Source organism: Lissotriton helveticus, chromosome 8, assembly GCF_964261635.1.
Source record: "Lissotriton helveticus chromosome 8, aLisHel1.1, whole genome shotgun sequence".
NCBI lineage: Eukaryota > Metazoa > Chordata > Amphibia > Caudata > Salamandridae > Lissotriton > Lissotriton helveticus.
The window spans coordinates 225,798,158-225,821,224 of record NC_136069.1 but is presented as its reverse complement, the minus strand read 5'-3'; the positions used below and the strand labels follow the sequence as shown (position 1 = coordinate 225,821,224).

The following is a 23,067-nucleotide window of genomic DNA, read 5'->3' as shown; positions in this document are numbered from 1 at the left end:
TTATTTTACTTTTTAATAACATCCATTGATCAGTGCATCATCCCTATGCATTTCGGGTGGAGCCCTTCGTCAGGGGATAGCGAGAGATCTGAAAATAAACATACTGGTATCAGGAAGGAGAGCTCGCACCCACGAGGTGTATAATATGGACAGGAGGGTTAAACAAGATAAAGCATGCGCATTCCGATATAAGAAGGGAAAAATAAGGTTGAAAGGGTCTCTAGTAGGTCACACTCAGAATGAGAAAAATAGATGGTCAAGAACGTGAGGATTAAAAAAACACCCGTTAAGTGCATAAAGGAAAGTGTGAAGGTCGGAGTAAACCAGCAAGGGTAGTCGGTCATCCGTGTACAGTACCCAGCGATTATGTGCACTGAGGGAAACAGACGAGTGTGTACTTAGTAAAAAAGCATGAGTGTAACGCTCAAATAGTATCAAGGAGCTTACCAAATGTCAGATGTAGCGGCACGCGACATGCGAGGCTGCCGAGGGTCCGTGGTTAGTTAGGTGAACACGGAAGTAAGTACGCGGTTAAGGAAATGAAAAACGGACTACCGCAGATGTTAGTAACAGTGAAAGTGTACCGGTGATACTGCGATAAAACGAACATGGAGCAAAATGCAAAGAACATAACAATGGCCGTGGCCTAATGTAGTAATAAACATTGGAAATATAAATGTGATAACCAGACAAAATGAAACGATGTGAATATATGTACATGGGGACATCAGCAATATATGCCGGAAACGGCGGCCATCTTAGAATGGTCAATCTCGATATTCAATAAATGAAGATGTCAATACAAACATAAGAGCAATGCAAATAATGTACATCGTAGAGGTAAACGAAGAGTAACATTGACTGGAGAAAAACAAAAAAAACGGAAGAATAACAAGTACAAGGATACTGGATAAAAAAGAGAACTTATTAAAGTATTAGAGTATTAGAAGAAATAACAGACAGTAAGGGAAGGTGGGGAAGACGGGTAAGCGTGAATTTAATGATGAATGTGAAACAAGGATAGGTAAGATAATAGGTATAAGACAAGAAAAATGGAATTTTAACGCATGAGTTAGAACATGTAGGAGTGAAAGGCAAGATTAGGAGATATGTACATTGAGACAACGGTTCATTATAGGAAACAGCTGTATTCGAGTCTGTCGTTGAGGCCCTTAGGCTGGCAAGCATCTAGTCTCTTGATCCAAACGGTTTCCCTCTGAAGTAATGTTTTTCTGTTGTCAACGCCAGATCTCAGTGGGACAACCTCTAATACAAGGAACCTCAGTTGACTCACATTATGCTGGTGGGTAGTGAAGTGAGCTGCCAGAGGTGCTTTGATGGATTTGTTTCTGATTGTACTTTTGTGTTCGGTCAAACGAACTTTGATTTTTCTTTCTGTTTTGCCTACATAAGGCAGTCCACAGGGACACTTGAGTAGATATACTACATTCTTGGAGTCACAGGTAGCGTTAGTGTGTAGTTTAATTGCTTTCCCTGATGATGGATGGTTCATGGTATTTCCTGAAATGATATTATGACAATGGCTGCAGTTGAGGCACGGTTTGGTGCCAGAATATTTAGCGGAAGGATTGATGGGTTCGGTTTCCAGGATGTTCTTGATGTTTTTTGCTCTCTGGTATGCAAATAGTGGTCTGCAATTGAAGATGCCCTGAAAGTCTGGTTCAAAACGGATCATATCCCAGCTTTTTAGGATGATGTTCTTAATCACCTTGCTTCTTGTTGAATATTTGGATACAAAGACCGGTCTCTGTTCACCAGTTGGTTTTATGTGTGGTGTTAAAAGGTCTAACCGAGTTTTTGTGGCTGCACGATTTTTTGCCGCTTGCAGTGTGACCTCAGGATATCTTCGGTCTCTGTATCTTTGGAGTATCTTGTTTTCTGATGTATCGTAGGCTTCTGATTCTGAACAAATCCTTTTTGCCCTTAATAGCTGAGAGTATGGCAAATGCGTTTTAAGGGGAGTGGGATGACAGCTGGTAAAAAATAGAGCATTGTTTCTATCCGTAGCTTTGACGAATAGGTTAGTTGTGAGTTTGTTGTCGAGTAGTGTCACCTGCACATCCAGAAATGGTAAACTGTGAGGACTGATGGTATGTGTGAACTTTATGTGATCATCCAAAACGTTTATGTATTTCAGAAATTCAAGAATTTCATCCGGTTGACCAATCCAAATGAGGAAAATATCATCGATGTATCTCCATAGGGTCAAAATGTTGTCTGACCATTTGTTGTGACTCAAAATGTGATCAAGTTCCATGCGGTGCATAAACAGGTTCGCATAGCTGGGAGCTGCACAATTTCCCATTGACGTTCCAACAAGTTGGAGATAGTAGTCATTGTTGTAGGAAAAGTAGCTGTGGTAAAGGGTAAACTGTATGAGTTCAAGTATCAGAACTTTCAAATCGTCATCGATCGGACGTTTAATGGCCAGGTTGGGTGGCCCATATCCACGTATATTCAAACTTCTCCAGGCTGCTTGGGCTTACGGGCCACCGTGATGGGGGACACCCAGTGGTAGAGCCATCAACCTTCTCAATAATGTCCGCCTGCTCTAGCTTACTCAGTTCTGCCTCCACCTTGGGTCGGAGATGAAACACCACCCTTCGATGTTTCAAAGCTACTGGCTGTATTGAGTCTACAATATGTAGTCTTATCAGTCTGTCTTTTCAACAACTTATGCCCTCAAACAATGGTGCAAACTGGGTAAGTAAATCATCCACGTTCTTTGTGTACACTGAATGCAAAAGCAACAAGATGAAGATGTTCCGCTGTCCGGCAGCTTAGTAACAGCCCTCTTACGTAACATAGATTTTGGTTCTTGTGGATCGAGATTCTGGTCCAATGTCAGCCGTGAACACTCCAGCTAGAGGTAGGGGAGAAGCAGATCCATAGGCTTCAACCTTATTTTATTTATTTTCTTATATAGTCCTTGAATCGACCCCCGAAGTGGTATCCCTGCGCTTAGGATGGGCCGGGAGGGTGTGTTGCAGCTACAGCAAAATCAAGCGCAGAAAAAAGTAGTTTTGAGCAGCTTACTAAATTGTAGGTGATCCATGCATTGTCTCAAAATCATTCCTGTATTGAGGGCCAAGAGGGGAGAAAGCTCTTCCTCCTAATCTAGCCTTTCTCACACGAGGTACCACAAGAAGATGTTTGGCACTCGAGCGGAGAGATCTAGAGGTACATATTGCATGAATTTCTCCGAGAGGTAAGAGGACCCAGATTAAACAATGACTTATGAATGGTGCAACAGATTTTAAATCTGACCCGTTGGCGTATAGGGAGCCAGTCAAGCTTCATAAGCAGAGGGTGAGAAGGGGTCCTGGAGGGAGCATTGAGGACCGATCGCACCGCCGTATTCTGGACTACCTGCAGTCTGCTGAGTGAGGCATCATTGGCAGAGATCAGCAGACTGTTACAGTAGTCCAGACAGCTTAGTACAAGCACCTGGACTAAAGTTTTCCGGGTAGAGTGAAGGAGCAAAAGACTCGACGGAGCAGGCCTTTTATATGGAAACAGGAAGCTGCTGTCTGGGCAGCATGCGCCTTCAGGATGAGGGCTTGATCCAAATGGATACCCAGGTTTTAAACTGTAAGCTTGGGAGCAGGATGGGGGCCTAGATCGGTCGGCCACCATTCTGTTGTCCATAGGAAGGGGGCCTCTCCGAAGATTATAATATCTGTTTTTCCCACATTACACTGGAGGAAATTGCTCTTCATCCAGTGGGAGATAGCTCTCATACCATTAGAGAAGGCCAACTGTACAGAAGAGATACATTTGTCGAATGGAAAGAGCAGCTGAGTGTCGTCGGCATAGGAAATGGGGATAACGCCATGCATCCTCAGAAGATTTCCCAAGAGAGTAATATAGATGTTAAACAATGTAGGGCTCAAACACGAGCCCTGAGGGACTCCCTTGGACAATTCTGTAGGAGCCGAACGATACGGGCCTAAGTTGACAATCTGGGAGCGAGCTGATAGAAAGCTCGTCATCCACTGTAAGGCTGATTTTCTTAGTCCGATCTCTTTTAGTCTTCTGAGGAAAATGCTATGTGAAACTGTGTCGTACGCCGTGGATAAGTCCAACAGCACCAAAATCATGGAGTGGCCCTTATCTAGGGTCATCCCGATGTTATCCGTGACCGCTAGTAGTGCTGATTCGGTGCTGTATTTGGGCCTAAAGCGGGACTGAGAGGGATCTAAACAGCCCAAGTTCGACATGGCTGGAGAGGTGAGTGTTGACATGTTTGTCCATTAGTTTGCACAGAAACGGAAGGAGCAAGATAGGGCGAAGGTTGGAAAGATCCGTCCCCACGGAACTTTAGTGTTCTTGCGGATCGGTCTAACCTGTGCAACTTTCCATTCCAATGTAGCATGGCCTTCTTTTAGGGAGAGATTAATAAGGGATTGCATAGAGGGAGACAGATGTTTAGCCAGGGAAGGGATAACTTTAGCTGGAATGAGGTCAGAAGGCGATCCTGATTTTATCTTGTGAATCAATAGTTCGACCTCTGCTAATGCAAGTGTGATAATATGCTCTAACAGCTGAAGATTTATAGGATTTTGTGAAAAATCGAGAGCAATATCATTACACAGCAATTGGGAAGGGGCCTCCAAGCTTTCACATGCCTTGGGGCTGATGAAGGACTGAAGGATTTGATGCAAAGTTTTATGGGAGTTGCCGGGCTGGTCTAATTGCGATTTTTATGTTCTTATGATAGCTGGACAGAGTGGTGTAAAACCGATCTCTGTCCTTCTCATCATGGGAAGCACGCCAGATTCTCTCATATTTCCTACAAAGTTGTTTTAGGACTCGCAACTGTGTCAAGAACCAAACTGCCTGTGGGCGTTTAGGATAACTTGGGAGAGATTTTAGAGGCGCAATGTGATCAATGGCCATTGAGACAGCTGAGTTATTTTTAGCCAATGCTTCCTCTATATTGTCCGATACAGAATTCTGAGGCCTTAAAAAAGAGGTGGGAAAACTCTCGTAGAAGACTTTCTGCCACTGCCTGCGAGTATGAAATGTAACTGATTTAGGTTGTTTGGGTTCTGTTGGGTCCGGAATAAAAAAATCGATAACCGAATGATCAGACCAGGTAAGTTGTGGGGGGGGGGGGGCTCACACTGTATCCTAGAAGAATTGGAAAATATGATGTCTAAAGTATGACCCGCTGTGTGAGTCGGACCTTCATTAAACTTGGATAGGCTCAAAAGGGATAGGTCTGCCAAGAAGGTCTGTGCATCTGGATTGGAGAGACATTCGCAATGGATATTAAAATCTCCTAAAAGTAGGAAGTTATTGCATGCGTTCACGTGAGGGGCTTATAATTCAACCAATTGTAAAGAAAAATCGGCTAAAGGTCCAGGGGGACGGTAGACTAATGCCCCTTTCCAACTAGCATGCAGAGTGATATCTATCCTGAAAACCAACATTTCCATAGTGGCATCACAACTTTGATCTAATATAGAGACCTTAATTATATCCTGATGCACAATGGCGATTCCACCCCCATCTTCATAGATCTATTCGATCTAATTGTTTTATAACCCTCCGGTATACCCAATGCTATAGAGGGCACAGAATGGGGCTTGAGCCAGGTTTCGGTTAGAAAGCCCAGTTCAGGTTAAACTGAGGACAGTAGGTTCCACACCTCAATAGAGTGTTTAGGCAGGGATCGAATATTGCACAAGATATTTTTCCATCCCTTCAGTGAATTATCCATGGGAGTGTCCGTATCACGGCCATGAGAGATATAGTTTGCTTGGAATCGGCATGCTCGACAAGAAAAAGGGCCTTCACGGTCTGGCCAGATCTCTGTCCGGCAGAGAGGGGGTGCATTGGTCTGTAAATCCATTAAATATTTTCTGGAGTAGTGTATTTGCCTGGACGGGCTGTGATTAGCAATAAATGGGCCAGGCTCTCTGGACCTGGCGACGTCCTGGCGTGGATGGGCGCCGACGTGCTTGCCTTTGGCGTGCCACCGGCGTGCCCACTGCGTGCTGTGCTTTGCATGTGATTACATGTGGGAGGGTGGGGACTAGACTGCCAACCCTCAATCCACCGGAAGTAGCCTCCCTCCCCACAATCGGGATTGAGACCCGTGGTGGACCGGGGAAGCGACCAGAAGGATTTCTCAGAAGTGAAGTCAGGTATTTTTGCTTGTATTATATGAAAAAAAGCTTATGCACAACAATGGTAACAGTGACAGGTTAAAAAGTTAAAAGATAATGCCAGTAACAAGCGCCAAGCAGCTAGCGCTGGGCAGTGTAACAGCACAACACAGCAGTACAGCAGTACATCTACCTCACGCGCGTCCGCTGCGCGCTCCACTCTGCATGTGATTTTATGTGGGAGGGTGGGGACTAGACCGCCAGCTCTCAATCTGCAGGAAGTAGCCTCCCTCCACACAATCGGGATTGAGACCCATGGTGGACCAGGGAAGCGACTGGAAGGATAGCTCACAGGTGAAGTCAGGTATTTCTGCTAGTATTATTTTTAAAAAGTTTAGTGCACCACAATGATAACAGTGACAGATTAAAAAGATAATGCCAGTAACAAGCGTCAAGCAGCTAGCGCTGGGCAGTGTAACGGCACAACACAGCAGTACAGCAGTACATCTACCTCACACACGTCCGCTGCGTGCTCTGCTCTGCATGTGATTTTATGTGGGAGGGAGGGGACTAGACTGCCTACCCTCAATCCGCCGGAAGTAGCCTCCCTCCGCACAATTGGGATTGAGACCCGTGGTGGACCGGGGAAGCTACCGGAAGGATTGCTCAGAAGTGAAGTCAGGTATTTTTGCTCGTATTATTTTAGAAAAGTTTAGTGCACAACAATGGTAACAGTGACAGGTTAAAAAGTTAAAAGATAATGCCAGTAACAAGCGTCAAGCAGCTAGTGCTGGGCAGTGTAACAACACAGCAGTACAGCAGTACATCTACCTCACGCACGTCCGCTGCGTGCTCCGCTCTGCATGTGATTTTATGTGGGCGGTTGGGGACTAGACCGCCAACCCTCAATCGGCCGGAAGTAGCTTCCCTCCGCACAATCCGAATTGAGACCCGCGGTGGACCAGGGAAGCGACCGGAAGGATAGCTCACAGGTGAAGTCAGGTATTTTTGCTAGTATTATTTTTAAAAAGTTTAGTGCACCACAATGATAACAGTGACAGATTAAAAAGTTAAAAAATAATGCCAGTAACAAGCGTCAAGCAGCTAGCGCTGGGCAGTGTAACAGCACAACATAGCAGTACAGCAGTACATCTACCTCACGCACGTCCGCTGCGTGCTCCGCTCTGCATGTGATTTTATGTGGGAGGGTGGGGACTAGACTGCCTACCCTCAATCCGCCGGACGGAAGTAGCCTCCCTCCACACAATCGGGATTGGGACCCGTGGTGGACCGGAGAAGCGACTGGAAGGATTGCTCAGAAGTGAAGTCGAGAAAATCGTCAACATGCAACTGACCCGCCACCTCGAAGACAACAACATCTTGGACCCGTCCCAGTCCGGATTTAGATGAAACCACAGCACAGAGACAGCCCACATCGCCGCCACAGACAACATCAGGCGCCAACTAGACAACGGCGAAACATCAGCCCTCATCCTCCTGGACCTGTCAGCCGCCTTCGACACGGTCTGCCATCGCACTCTAAAGACACGCCTCCAAGAAACCGGAATCCAAGAGAAGGCCCTCGACTGGACCACATCCTTCCTCTCCGGCAGAACCCAGAGCATCCGCCTCCCACCCTTCCGATCCGAAGCCACCAACATCATCTGCGGCGTCCCCCAGGGCTCATCCCTCAGCCCGATGCTGTTCAACGTCTACATGGCCCCCATCGCACAAGTGGCCTGCCACCACGACCTCAGCATCATCTCCTACACCGACGACACCCAGCACATCCTCTCCCTCACCAAGGACCCACACACCACCAAAACCAAAGTCCACGAAGGAATGAAGGCAGTCGCCGACTGGATAAGGAGCAGCCGTCTGAAGCTGAACTTGGACAAGATGGGGGTCCTCATCCTCGGACCCACCCCCTCAGCCTGGGACGACTCCTGATGGCCGACCACACTGGGAACAGCACAGACACCCACCGACCATGCACGCAACCTGGGATTCATCCTTAACTCCTCCCTCTCCATGTCTAAACAGGTCAACGCCGTCTCCTCCTCCTGCTACAACACCCTCCGCATGCTCCGCAGGATCTACAAGTGGATCCCAACCGAAACAAGAAGAACGGTGACACATGCCCTGGTCAGCAGCAGACTGGACTACGGCAACGCACTCTACGCAGGAATCCCAGCCAAACACCTACGACGACTACAACGCATCCAAAACGCCTCCGCCCGACTGATCGTCAATGTCCCCCGCCGCAGCCACATCACTCCCCACCTGAGAGACCTGTCGACAAGAGGATCACCTTCAAGCTTCTCACCCACTCACACAAAGCACTCAACAACGCCGGACCAGCCTACCTGAACAGCAGACTCAGCTTCTAAACCCCCACCCGCCAGCTCCGCTCTGCCAGCCTCGCCCTTGCCGCTGTACCCCGCATCCAACGAACGACCTCCGGCGGAAGATCCTTCTCCTACCTTGCCGCCAAGACCTGGAACACCCTCCCTACCCAGCTACGGTAGACCCAAGACCTACTCACCTTCAGAAGACTCCTCAAGACCTGGCACTTCAAGCAGTAGCGGTATCCCCCCTCCGCCCAGCACCTTGAGACCCTCAAGGGTAAGTAGCGCGCTTTACAAGTACTCTGATTGATTGATTGAAGTCCGGTATTTTTGCTCATATTATTTTTAAAAAGTTTAGTGCACAACAATGGTAACAGTGACAGATTAAAAAGTTAAAAGATGATGCCAGTAACAAGCGTCAAGCAGCTAGCGCTGGGCAGTGTAACAGCACAACACAGCAGTACATCTACCTCACGCGCGGCTCCTTTGTTAGACTTGCAACCTTGGTAGTGGTAGGTCTTGTTTAGAATTCAAGGTGATCCAAAAAATGCCACTTCCCAAACCTACATATTAAGTTGCAAAGTGTGAGTCAATCTGCGAAATTCTGAACCCTGATACATTGTATCAGTTTAATATCATCACCCTTCGCTATTGTTTTAACTAGGAGTGCCCTTGTTGACCTTACTAGCACAGGTGGCAATGTATTGCAAACAAGTCTGGTTCCAACAACCTTTTATTATTAGTATTACATTACACTGTACTGCTTACGCTGTAGATCTTTGTATTCTCTTTAAGTATGGCCTACAATCAAATATCGAGGAGCTTAGAGACTTTAAATATATATGTTTTTCGAAAGTCGAACTTCTCGGCATACTGAATGTGAAGTACTATCACAGCTGTCATTCCAAGTTTGAATTCTATAATGGCCTTCAAGCACAATAAGTAATTAATAACATGCTGAAGTGTCCAAAGCAAGAAAACGTGATGAGAGCAATAAATCACAGTACAAAGCAAACAAAATACTTCAGTATATTTCTTTAGGAACTTACTTTATGAAGCCACAGAGGCATGTTTCCCGATTCACTGCTGGATAAATGTTTCTGCTGTACAGCTGCCCAACAGAAAGAGTCAACGTAGCCAGCCTGACGCTGGGAAAATTTGCTTGGGGCGAAGCAGCTTATCTGGGCCCCTGCAAAAAACATACACATATGAACATTAGTTAAAACTGTTTCTATATTTACGTTTACTGACAATGTTTAGAGTAGACCATAACAGAACAAAATATATAACATAATATGGTTTTGAAAATGAGGTACACCTGTGACTCACACAGAGACCTCGACCTCTCACACAGAGACCTCGACCTCTCGCAGTCCGGCTTCCGGGCCAACCACAGCACCGAGACCGCCCTGATCGCAGCTACCGATGACATCCGAGCCCTGCTCGACAACGGAGAAACAGCGGCCCTCGTCCTCCTGGACCTCTCCGCGGCCTTCGACACTGTCTGCCACCGTACCCTAGTACAGCGCCTCAGCAACGTCGGCATCCAGGAGAAGGCACGGGACTGGATCATCTCCTTTCTCGCCGGAAAGACACAGAGAGTCCGCCTCCCCCCGTTCAGATCGGAGGCCACCGAAGTCATCTGCGGCGTTCCCCAAGGCTCCTCGCTCAGCCCAACACTCTTCAACGTCTACATGAGCCCCCTCGCAGCCATCGCACGCCAGCACAACCTCAACATCATCTCCTACGCCGAGGACACAGAGAGTCCGCCTCCCCCCGTTCAGATCGGAGGCCACCGAAGTCATCTGCGGCGTTCCCCAAGGCTCCTCGCTCAGCCCAACACTCTTCAACGTCTACATGAGCCCCCTCGCAGCCATCGCACGCCAGCACAACCTCAACATCATCTCCTACGCCGACGACACCCAGCTGATCCTCTCCCTCACCAACGACCCCGCCACCGCCAGAGCCAACCTGCACGAAGGAATGACAGACGTAGCCAAATGGATGTCGAACAGCCGCCTGAAACTGAACTCGGACAAGACGGAAGTCCTCATCCTGGGATCCTCACCCTCCGCCTGGGACGACTCCTGGTGGCCCCCCGCCCTGGGCAGCGCACCCAAACCAACAGACCACGCACGCAACCTGGGCTTCATCCTGGACTCCTCCCTCTCCATGACCAGACAAGTCAACGCCGTCTCCTCGTCGTGCTTCAACATCCTGCGCATGCTACGTAAGATCTTCCGGTGGATCCCCACCGAGACCAGGAAGACGGTCACCCAGGCCCTCGTCACCAGCCGACTGGACTACGGCAACTCCCTCTACGCCGGAACCACCGCCAAACTCCAGAAGAGACTCCAGCGGATCCAGAACACCTCAGCACGACTCATCCTGGACATCCCCCGCCGCAGCCACATATCCGGACACCTGAGAGATCTGCACTGGCTCCCGGTCAACAAAAGAATCACCTTCCGGCTCCTCACCCACGCACACAAAGCCCTACACAACCAAGGCCCAGGATACCTAAACAGCCGCCTCAACTTCTACGCTCCCAAACGCCAGCTTCGATCGACCAGCCACGCCCTCGCGCCGTCCCCCGCATCCGAAGAGCCACCACAGGAGGAAGGTCCTTCTCCTACCTGGCCGCCAAGACTTGGAATTCCCTCCCGGCCCACCTCCGCCTGACCCAAGACCACCTCGCCTTCAGGAAGCAGCTCAAGACCTGGCTGTTCGAGCGGTAGCGGACCCCCCACCCCCCAGCGCCTTGAGACCCTCCGGGTGAGTAGTGCGCTATATAAATGCTTTGATTGATTGATTGATTGAGAGACAAACTGGACAAAGTCACATGGACTAAATGTATGAACTTATTTTGCGTTTGCGAACCCTGCAGTTCGCAAAATCACAGGGTTTGCAACCACAGAATGATATTTGAAAGTGCACTAAACTCCTTTTGTGATTTGGAAAGTCCATTCTGAATCGAAAGGGGGGTTTAGCGGCTCATTCTGAATCGCAATTAGGAATTATGTTAAAGACTTGTCCCCTCTTAACTGCAAATCTCAGTGAGGTGTGTCAGTGATTTGTGACCTCAAGTATAGTAGCAAACAAAAAGTTACCAATTTAACTCACATAGGAGAAGCTATTTCATTATGTTATGCAGCTTTGTAGAGCTCACTAACACCAAATTGAGTATCCTGGCGCGGAGCAGATGTAAGTGTAGCCAACCTTAGCGTCTAGTGGTATTTCTCGAAAAGTCAGGTCTTCAACTTCTTGAGAAATTCAATAATTGAGGAGGAGGCTCTTGTGTAGAGGCAGGTCGTTCCATGCTTTGGGAGCACTGTAGAAGAAGGCTCCACTGCTGTATCTGGTTTTCCATACACATGGGGTGTGTGCAAGTAGGAGTCCACATGAGTGGAGGTATCTGTAAGATTTGTGAAAGCAGATGCAATTGTTGAAGTATGCTAGACGAATTCTGAATGGGCTTCAGCCTTCTCTTGAGTTATTTGTTGATCCCGGCATAGAAGTTGTTCCCGTAGTGCAGCTTTCTTGTAACAAGGACGTGTGTTTCTGCTTTCAGGGTGCTGATCGGGAGCCATTTGAAAATCTTCCTCACCATCTTCAGGGTATGGAAGCATAAGGCGGTAACAACGCTAACTTAGGCGGTCATGTCAAGTTTGCTATTGATAACGATCTTGAGGTTCTTAGTGTGGGTGGTGGGGGTTGGTCCGAGGTCTTTTGGCCACCAGATGAAGTCCCATAGTGAAGTGCTAATCCTGAAGATCATGGTTTCAGTCATGTCTGTGTTCAGCTTCAGCCAGTTGGTCTTTATCCAGTGGGTGATTTCAGCCATGCAGTCTTTGAACTTGATCCTGGTACTGGGCATTTTCTCCATGAGGAAGAGAATGAGCTGCAGTCATCAGGGTTGGGGAAGACATTGATGTGAGCAGATGATGCTGGCTGGAGGGCTCATGTATGTGTTGAAGCAGGTCGGGCTCAGGGAGGGTCTTTGCGGAACTACGCAGATGAGTTCACAGGTGTCAGAGTTGTATGATGCGAAGCTGACTAAGTACTTCAGCCACGAAGGAACAGATTCATCAGATTGTATGTCCTTGGATTCCAATGTCATGTAGGCACTGGATAAAGATGGGGTGGGGGACTGTATCAAAGGCTGCAGAGAGGTCCTGGAGGATGAGGACTGCCAAGGTGTCCTCCATCCAGAATCATGTGAATGTCATCTGTGGTGGCGATGAGGGCAGTTTCCTTGCTGTGGTTTGGTCTGAAAATAGACTGAGTGGTGTTGAGGGATTGGTGGTTTTGGAAGTATTGGGTGAGGTGTCTGTTACGATTTTCTCAAAGACCTTGTCCAGGAATAGTAGCAGGGAGAAAGCACTGTAGTTGGCAAGCATGTAAGGGTCCATGGAGGGTTTCTTCAGCAATGGGAAGGAAGCTGTGTATTTCCAAGTGCCTGGGAAGGTCACGGAAGGGGTGGAGGAATTCAAAATGGATTTGAGCATGGCGCTGATGGGTTGCAGTCCTCTGAAGTAGGCATGGTGGAGAAAAGGGTTTGATAGGGCCCTTGAATGGATGTACTACATGGTGGCAGCGGTTTCGTATGGGGTGATGAGGGGGCCATGTAGTTTGCATTTGTTTCTTGGATAAAAGAGACATTTGGTGAGGTCTGTCGGGTCCAGTTGTGGGTTCAAGTTGCTGTAAATGGTGGCGATTTTGTTGCTGAAGAATTGAGAGAGATTGTTGCAGGAGTCCTGTGAGGGTGTGATCACATTGGAAGTGGCCGCTGGTGAGATGAAATCCTTTTTTTGTTCAAATCTGTTTTTATTGGTTTTAGTTTTGCATAGTTGTGATAGGCAACATACATTTGGATGTACAGTTATACCCAAGATCATCCGCCAACCGTGGGATGCACAGTTTCTTTTTGTTGTTGTGTGTACATTGGGCATACCTTAAGCATTTAAAGCGTCGCTCACACAGGAGCGAGTTTGACTTTGGCGTTCGATTCATATTACAGATTGCATAGGTTACTGCTCAATAACAATGTGGTATCATTATGACATCGTGTAAAGCCCTTTCAATTCTTTCACCTTGGGCTTGTAAACAGATAGTGTGATTTAAGAACAAAGAAATTCATAACAACAGCAGCATTAACCGGCATATGTACATTTATCTCCCTCCCCCTTCCCGCACCCCTTCCCCTGTGTTCACTATCCACCTAGTGATTGCTTCTGTGCATTAGCGACGACTACTTCTGTGTTAGGTATCAACCAATTGGTAAACCGTTCTGGAATATCACGGCATTGCGCTGGTGGGGTGCCCCTGCGTGTTCACTATCCATTCTCTCAGGGTGTCCCCAAGATCCCTCCGCCTCCGCCTGCTGCAACATGCGGAGTATCCTTTCCCCTTGGGTTGCTATGGGTTCCTTCCTCAGCCCCAATGTCTCTTCCCTCAGGATGGCAATTCCCTCAGCCTTGGCCCATGCTAAGAACGAGCAGCGCCACGCCTGTGCATGCGGTGGATCTTGCAGTTTTCACCACTTTGTTAAGAGTCGCTTAGCAACCACTAGTCCTAGGTCTAAGAACCGGGACGTTACCTGTGTGGCTGGAGTCCTCCTAAAGTGGTGCAACAGGTACACAGGCCTTTCGAAGGGCATGTCTCGGCCCGTGAAGACATGCAGCAGCCTGCTGATTGTGTGCCAATATGTACATAGCCTGGGGCAACTCCATAACATATGTATCAATTCAGTGAGCTGGGTATGTAACCTTTACAACGAAACTTTTACAACGACCTACCATTACAACGCAACTTTTACAACGCAAACTATTACAACGCATTGCTCTGGGGGGCGCTCTAGGATAGGGAATAGGTTAATTTACTATCCAATAACCTTCCCTACTATCCACGGGGACTAGAGTTGGAATAGTAAATTAAACTATTCACTATCCAGCACCCCAAAGCGCTATGCGTTGTAATGGTATGCGTGGTAAAAACCGCGTTGTAAAGGTAGGCGTTGTAAAAGTATGCGTTGTAACGTCATACATCCAGTGAGCTGATATCCTTCATGATTGCAAATATGTATTTTCTTCTTTTGGGTCTGCCATTGATGCGGTTCACCAGAGTGGCATGCTTGGGGGTCCAGATCATTTGGTGGCAGCATATTGTGGCGGATTTGAACAATTGAATAGGCAATCTAAAACAAACCTAATGCAAAATGGCAGAGCATCGAAGCCAAAAGGCATGTGGGGGGTGGGAGGTGGTTCAACTGATCCAGGGATGCTTAAGATAGAAAGGTGTTCAATAAAGCATCAAACAGGTACAAACTATTCACTGAAACAGAATTCCAAAGGCTGCCTGGAAAGTTAAAAATGGCCAGAGCAGGAAATTGCATCCGACGTGCAGCAATCGCCAATTATACAGCTGGAGATAAAACAAGGAGCGACGTGGTGAATTAATCCAACATCAGACAGGAAAATAAGAGATCATGGGCCAGAAAGTAAAAACGTTTTGTCCTGCAGAGGAATTTAATCTAAAGTTGTAGTGGCAATGGACTCCCAGACCAGGCATACCAAAGAACCAATCTTTGGTCGAATTCAATTTCCAACGCTAGCCGCAATTCGTTTTCCTCTGCTTTCGGTTTTGTTCTGAATTAATGATTGTAGTTTTTGTCCTTTCTAAAGTATCTCTTTTTGCTTCCATGCCATGTAGTTTTGTATGAAGTCTGCTTTATGCTTCCTATTTAAGGGTCTTCTGACAATGTCCTGATGATGGCCCTGGTTGAATACACCAATGGAGTTGAAACGTCAACAATCTTCTACAATAGGAACTGCAATGTTCTTTAATATTGTACATAGCCAGTAATGTTCTGTTTTACATGCAGAGGCATTAGATATATTACTTTGTGATCTGAGCAGTCTATTTTCTGTTTTGAAATATCCTTGTTTTGTTGGTATACAAAAGGACTACCACTTCAGTGATCACAATTGCCACTGGATGATCACAATAACTACTCTGTGCTGTTATATCATTTTACTTTTGGATTGACTATAATACACCAGAAGTGTTTATAATTTTCGGAATTGTATTATTCCTCTCAAGTTCGTTCATATTGTGGGCTTATCAATTTGAAATCACACTGACAATGTTGAAATTCACAACTTTTAACTGCTTCCCCTGCCCCTCAAATTAAACTATATGAATTTCCCAGATGCAACCAATTACATAAAGAACAGGATGGGGGCTTGCTGAGATCCATTCTGTAATTGTAACAGCAGAGAAATTGCTGAACGCAATAAATGCTACCTCCTCCGAACAGACTAACACTACTTAATTCCTTGCTCAGAGCTATCCACAACACAAAATATGATCTATTTATTAGACCAACTTTGCTATATGGTCAGCTTCTTATTTGAATTTGGATGTTTCTTCCTTATTTGAATTTACCACCAACCTTCTATTTACCATCTTTTAAGGCTGCTGCCAGCTACTTTAAACTTTTAGCATAAATTGGAAAATTTTGCATAAACTATCTATTATTCTGCATAAAAGTTCTCATAGGCATAGCATTCCTGGGTGTAGTTCGATGAGTTTTGCTACACAGAACTCCGCGAAGTTACAAAAAACTTTGCGAAGTTCTGCGAGTGGCGGAGTGCAGTGCGAACTGCAGTTTGTGCAGGTATTCCTGCCGCTCAGATAGAAATTCTACCCAAGCGGCAGCTCGCACTCACGAACTTACCGTTCGCGATCGCGAACGCACTGTTTGCGATCACGAGCAGGGAAAAAACTCCGCTGCACATCGCGAAGCAGAGTTTTCTGCACTCCGCAAGCTCCGCAAGGTGCAGAAAACTCTGCAAACTCCGAGAACGGAGCAAAGTTCGCCGCCCACGCCTAAACAATTCATTCCTGCCCCAAACTGGCCTGCATTTGAAATACAGAGGATTTTTTGTTTCTCTGTGTGCCATTTCATACAACAGTCCATCTTCCGTGTGTGGTTGGCTCTTCGGCAGCTTTCTGGATACATTTGTTTATACCCTTTTCCCTTCTGTCAGGCCCACCAGCTTCACATTCCATTTTCTGTATCTTACTTTCAGATCAGATGCATCCGTATAACCTCAGGCAAAAAGTAAGTCACATTTCATAGTTTGGTGTTATTTATTTAGCTAGCTTCATGCTTAAAATTGAAAGGTTGAAGTAGCCCCCCGTTGGAATACAACTCTTATGAGCAATTATCAGTCATTCTCAGTTGTCTGTAAATAGTCTGGGAGAGTGAATACCTGTCTTTTAATGTTTCCACTTTTATTATTTTCTTCCAAGAATGTTCTTGATTCCTTGCACCAATATCTGCCACTCTTCTTACTATCCTAAGCTTAACCACCGAAACTAATGAAAACCATCCATTTCCAAATAGGTATGTGTTTCAAGGACTGGCATGGCGCGCACCCCTGTGTGCCTTGCTTACAAAGGGTAAAAAGTTGAATGTTCATAAAATGAATTGAATGTGTTTGCCTCATGTTCACCTGTTGAGCAAGCCATGTACACAGAGTTCTATTTTCATCATGTTCAAGATTATTTAACCGGATTGCCCTGGTGACTTGAGAACTTGTCCTAATGTGCGACCAATTGGGGTTCGCTTGGGATTACCTTAAGGAACCTGGATAATCGAACTGTGCGGGACAAGAGAGCATCAGAATTTGTACTCACATGTTTGTGACAAGCATTATATCCCAGAAACTCAATATTGTCAACTCGGGCTTTGAATTGTACGATTTTAATTTGATTGTTAAAATAAAACAGAAATTTAAACAAAGATTATTTTATCAGGAAGACCTCCAATTCTATTTGTTCACTTTAAATATGATCTTCCTAATTCTTTGCATTCCCTTGGTTCACACACAAGCTTTCTTTCCGAAGACAAAAGCTACACTTGAAATATAGACATGGCCTTTAGGCTCTGTATGTCCCATTCTTAGTTACACTGATATATCTGGTTTGCATATAAACAAGCAATAGAAATTGTTATGTACCAGCTGAAAGGCGTTCTCTAATCCCAAGTGCTAGCTTTGTTTTGCCAACACATTATACACATGTAGGTAATGGAAATGAAAATAGTGTAAACAAGCATTTGCAATGCATTCTGTCTCGCCTTTGGGACCTTATATGTATTTAGTTATGTAACACATTAGCTTGGGTGCTGAAACATCTAACATGGAGGGAAAGTAAGCACCACACTGTGTGACATGCCAGGTATGGGAAAACATGGAGAGAAAGATTGGCTTTCAGCGAGAAATGATATAGTTCAAAGCTCTGTTTTTGAATATAAAATCAGTGCCTTCAGTGGTCAGATCACTGAAAATACAAGATTTGAAAAAAATATTATTGTCTACGGGTGCTCGTGGAGGACCATTTCAATGGACTGGAATCTAGAGAATGCTAAAGTGATTCTGGTATTTTACTGACCTCTACTGGTTGTTTTCTATCACGAAAGTTAATTAGAGGCAGTTGCCAGAAAAATGGAAAAAAGGGAAGTCCCTCAGCCGAAAGCAATTCTGGTATTTTACTGACCTCTGCTGGTCGTTTTCTATCAATACAGTTAAATAGAGGCAGTTGAACAGAAAAACGTCCCTAAGCGGAAGCAGATAAGTCCTAGGGCTGATCTCCAGAGCCCACAAAGTATATAGACATAAGTATATAATAAGTATATACTAAAGTATATACAAGAGGTCTCAAATGCTCGACCTAAAAACTGCACAACTGTTATGCCAATGATGGATTTATAAGCCAGTGAAAGATGCAAAATCAGACAAAGTAATAGAGGGTAACCTTGAACCAAAACACACAAAGGTGACCTGCAATGGCAGACTACAAATAGGAAATAATGGTTTACAGCAGATCAAAAAAACAATCCTGTTTTTCTTCTCCTAGGGCAAGGTTAGAATCTCCAGCTAATGTCCACCACATGCACGGGAAAACAAGTCAATGTAAAGGTCTGTGCAGATCAATTATTACAAAAGAACAGCTATATGGATACAGGAAGAGGCACTCAAAATATTGTTACTTCTTGCAACCAAAATCACTTTGATTGAAAACACACAATAATGAAAAACAAGCTTTGAAAAAGCTAACACTGTTCACATACAACTGCACATTAAAGCAAGACCTACGGAATGTGTATTTTCGTTCAACTTTACGTTGTTGTAAAGTTCTTCCAACAGTTTTAGGTTTTGGTTGTTTGGCAGATTAATAAATGCACGATTTACAAATATTTTACTATATTCTGTTGCGACTGAAAACGTGCAAGCATCAGAATTGTATCTATGCAATCTTTGTAATGGTTAAAATACTGTATGACGTTTAGGCAATTGTTCTAAAATGGCACTGCAAAGCCGATAGGTGTGACTTTTTGTTAGGAGATCCACGTGGCAATAGTTGGTGACCATGTATGTGTTGCCCCCAATTGTCTCGAAAGGGACAGGGCAAAATATTGCATCGAAGAAACTTTTGACTAAGGGGGAGTACTTTGCTTGCACCTCTAAGAAGTGTGTGTGTATGTGCATCTTATTTTAGGAACACAAAGCACTCTAAATTCAACATGTTATTATGACAGCACAGTAAAATAAATTAGCACAAGGATGATTAGTGAGTGGCACAGAATCTTAATGTAACAGCTTAAGAATTTAAATAGTACACACTTTCTAAACAAAACAAAACAAAAACATAAATCAGTAAACAAAAAGTCGTTGTGTTAGAAAAAATGAATACATCAAAGAACACACAGAATCTCTCAGTTAAAAGCTACACGCCATTTGACATCTGCCCTTCAACAAACGGGATACTTAATGCCCCAGCACCAAAACCTACAGAAACACTAATAGGACTAAGTAAATATTCACAAAATGCCATAGACTTGATGTGCTGTCCATCTAAGCCAATGCTCTTCAAACGTTTTAATTACGCACCCCACCAATGGAAAAAAAGAATCACCACCCACCTCAAATTATGACAATTATTCTATTAAACTGCCAATGTTTAAATATGTCTAGACTTATTTCAACATTGCATTTGTTATATTATCGTTATAAAAATTCAACAAAATACATGATTGCCAAACATAATATTTTGATCAGGCAGGCTTACTAACATGTAAAAATATCTGCAGTATGATTCTTAGAATTGGGGGTTTTAAAGAATATTTGTAGTCCCATCCTTTTGACACCTTCTCCCATGCTGAAAACAAAACACTGTTATCAGCATAACGCTTATTTTGGCCAGAGCTTGGCGCCCCGCTGAGAGCACTTGATGCCCCCCTTAGGGAGGCCAACTCCCCAGTTTGAAGACCCCTGATCTAAGCAATGGCAAACCGTGCAAAACACATGAAAGCCATTAGCTGAAGTATGATGGCCCAAAAGGATACTCTCTGTATGTTATTAAGGTCTTGGCTAGACAGCACATGCGCTGACTCTGTGAGACCTTTGCTTTTTTGATCAGTGGGCTTAGAGACCGCCCATTGCTTACAGTTGATTGGCTTCATTGTCACTCTCCTTTTCTTGCTTGTTATTAATATGCTGCCGTAGGCTTCCTTCCTCTTCGTGCGTTTGTTCCTCCACTGGAGCATGGATGCATTACTTCTCATTCCATTACTCATTTTTGTAGGCGCTACATTTTATTTTGTGTTTAAACACTTTACAGGAGCGCGCCTTTTTCAGGTGGCTCCCTCAAGCATTTCTCTCCCTGACCGTCTTCTTACGCCCTCTCCTTCCCTGGGTGACCCTATCCTGCCCCCACGATCTGCCCCCTCATTCCATTGTCTTCCCGTTGCTTGTCCCCAATCATTCTGTAGATGCCTGTGTTGCTTGCTGCACCCTCCCTCCTCTGTTGCTGCCCGTATTGCTTCCTCCTCTCCCCCAGCAGCCCTCTGTTGTTGCTTTCTGTCTTCCCTCCCAGCCACCTTCTGTCATTATGTTGCTGCTAGCCCCCTCCCTCTTAGGCACCCTCCGTCCTCTCTGTTTGCCAACATCCACCTGCCGTTCCACCTTCCATTGTTGCTTGACCCCACCTCTTTCATTGTTGTCCGTGTTGCTTTCCCCTCCACCCTCCCGCCCTCCTTCTGTAGTCTGTGCTGTCCCTCTACCATAACAAAAAACAAAATGCTATGATATAGACACCGGTGGCAACGTCATAGTGCTTTTTTTTTAGGTCTCACCTATGCAGCGCACATGCGCTGCAGAGACCTTTAGCCGTCGTTCAGCTCTTTTTCGAAGCACATACTCGTGCTTGTGGCGGCATCCACCCTGCAGGAGCGAGCAGGAGCACCCCACAAGCACGAGTTTGTTCTTCGAAAAAGAGCAGAGTGCGCGCGCACGCACACACGCACGCATGCACTCTCCATCTCCTTATTGCCTCTCCATTAACACACCAGTCCCATCCCCCAATCCCTGTCTCCACGTTCTCTCTCCTATCAACCAAATCTTTCTTTCTTTTCCCATAGTTTCCCTTCCCCTTCCCATTTCTGACCCCATCACCTCTCGGGCCCTCTCTGTAAATCTGCCCTCCGAAGCTCTCACTCTTTCTATCCACCCTCTTCCTCTCTGTCTCTCCCCATACGCCGCTCGCTGCTGCCTTCCTGCAGTTCTGTTTCTCACCCCGACTCTTCTGTCTTCCTTCTTTCCGTATTCACCTCACTCAGTCTACCGCGCTCTCTCCTGCCTTCTTCTCCTGCCATCATCTCGCTCCTGCTTCTTCGCTCTACCTCTATTTATTTATTTCTCTTTCTCCAGCTCTCTCCTCTGTCTTTATCTCCGTGTCTTTTCCCCGCTTCCATGGCCGTAATTTGTTTTATTTATTTTTATTTAGAGTTTATTGCAACAAACCCTAAACTTGTCTACAAAAATATTTACACTTTAAGAGAAGCGCAAAATAAACAGGAATCTGCAGTAAAATGCTCTCATGGAGCCTTGCTAAACACTGCCACATCAGACTGTGAAAAACTGGCTCTTCCTGCCGGGCTTTCCATCGCACCCCCCCCTCAGCCTTGGCGTGTGATGTCACATCAGACTGAGAAAAAAACTGACTCTTCCCTACCAGGTTTTACATTGTGTCCCCCATCAGCCTCTGCATTGTTAGTGGCGTACAGACAATACTTACTGGGGCAGTAAGATGGCTGATCCACGGATGTATGACGGTACGACGCGTACCGTCACAACACGTGCTTTAACAACGCGTCCCTTAAAACGCAAGTCGTTACGACGACTTGCGTTGGGGGCGCGGATTGAGAATAGTATAATTTACTATTCTAACACCAGTCCCTGTGGACACTAGGGAAGGTGTTGGAATAGTAAATATACTATTCGGAATCCTCTAGCGCCCTCCAGCGCAAGTCGTGGTTACGACTTGCGTTGTAATGGACGCGTTGTTAAAGCCTTGCGGAGTAAAATCCGCGTGGTAAAGGATGTTTCTCCTGATCCACTCACATCTCTCTGCTTTTAAAGTGCCTCCTCTTAAACTGGCTGCCAAGATAGTTCAGTGTGCTGCGCGCCCCATTCGGATATGTACTTCTAACCTGCAGGTGAACTTTACATCGAAGTATGGCTGACTCTGCAGGTCATACTTCCAACGTCGACACAATGTACAGTTTTATGAACACAACCCTTTCAAAATAGGCATTTAAAAATCAATACACACTGAAAGAACGCATTCATTAAATACATATTTCCATTTTAAAGGAAAAGAGTAAAAAAAAATGTATCCCCAAACAAGCTTTCACAAGCACTTTAAGAATGCAAAACTCATGACAGCACCACAGCCTTGTTATTAAAGCTATTTTTTTAAATTAATCTTACCCTTCAAGCATTATTCTAAAATCTTTGTGTGCCAATTTCTTTAAAAAAATATAGTTTATAGAAAATGCTTTAATTGAATAAAATACAATTTTAATTTCTGAACATAGCCAAATACAAGACTGGGAAACATGAAACAAGCATTGGCATAGCCAATAGGTCTCGCCTTTGGGACCTTATAAGTGTTTAGTTATCCAGCACAATATACTTGGTGCAACAATATCAACTGTTGCATGGCTAAACACTTATAAGGTCCCAAAGGTGAGACCTATTGGCTATGCCAATGCTTGTTTTACTTCAAACTGTGCTGCACAGTGCATAGTTAAAAAACTGACAAAGACAAAACCTCACATGGGTGCGACCTACTGGCTTTGCCAATGCTTGTGTTCAGAACAGATGACATGAGCTAGTCTGCACTGCTGAAACTGTCAGAAGGCAGAACTTAAAATGCGAACGAATGAGAAAAAAACTGTGGTGGGTCAATAAGAGGTAAAAGATTGCAATGTGTCTGTTTTGGGGTAGTAGTAAAACAGCTATGTGCTTTGGAAATGTTTATAGCCCAGTGGTGTAAATTGTTTTTCCTTATCAAGGTTTTAATTTGTGACTAAAATACACTCCTCTTTAGGTTTCACAGGCTCAGCTTGTGTGTTTTTCTGGAAGCCTAATGTTCTGCTGTGCAATGTGCATTACATTTAAAACAGTGCTTTAAATGGGCCGGCACTTTCAAATTTTTTGCTGTCAGTACCGGCA

General features: G+C 45.3%; 1 protein-coding gene across 1 annotated transcript in view; it reads right to left on the bottom strand.

Annotated features, from left to right (window-relative positions):
* The window catches only part of LOC144773726 (pannexin-1-like), a 196,072-nt gene that overhangs the window by 77,910 nt on the left and 95,095 nt on the right, over positions 1-23,067 (bottom strand). Inside the window, exon 2 of the mRNA XM_078658867.1 lies at positions 9,532-9,671. Within this exon, the coding sequence (XP_078514993.1) occupies positions 9,532-9,671 (140 nt within the window). The remainder of the gene's footprint in view (positions 1-9,531; positions 9,672-23,067) is intronic.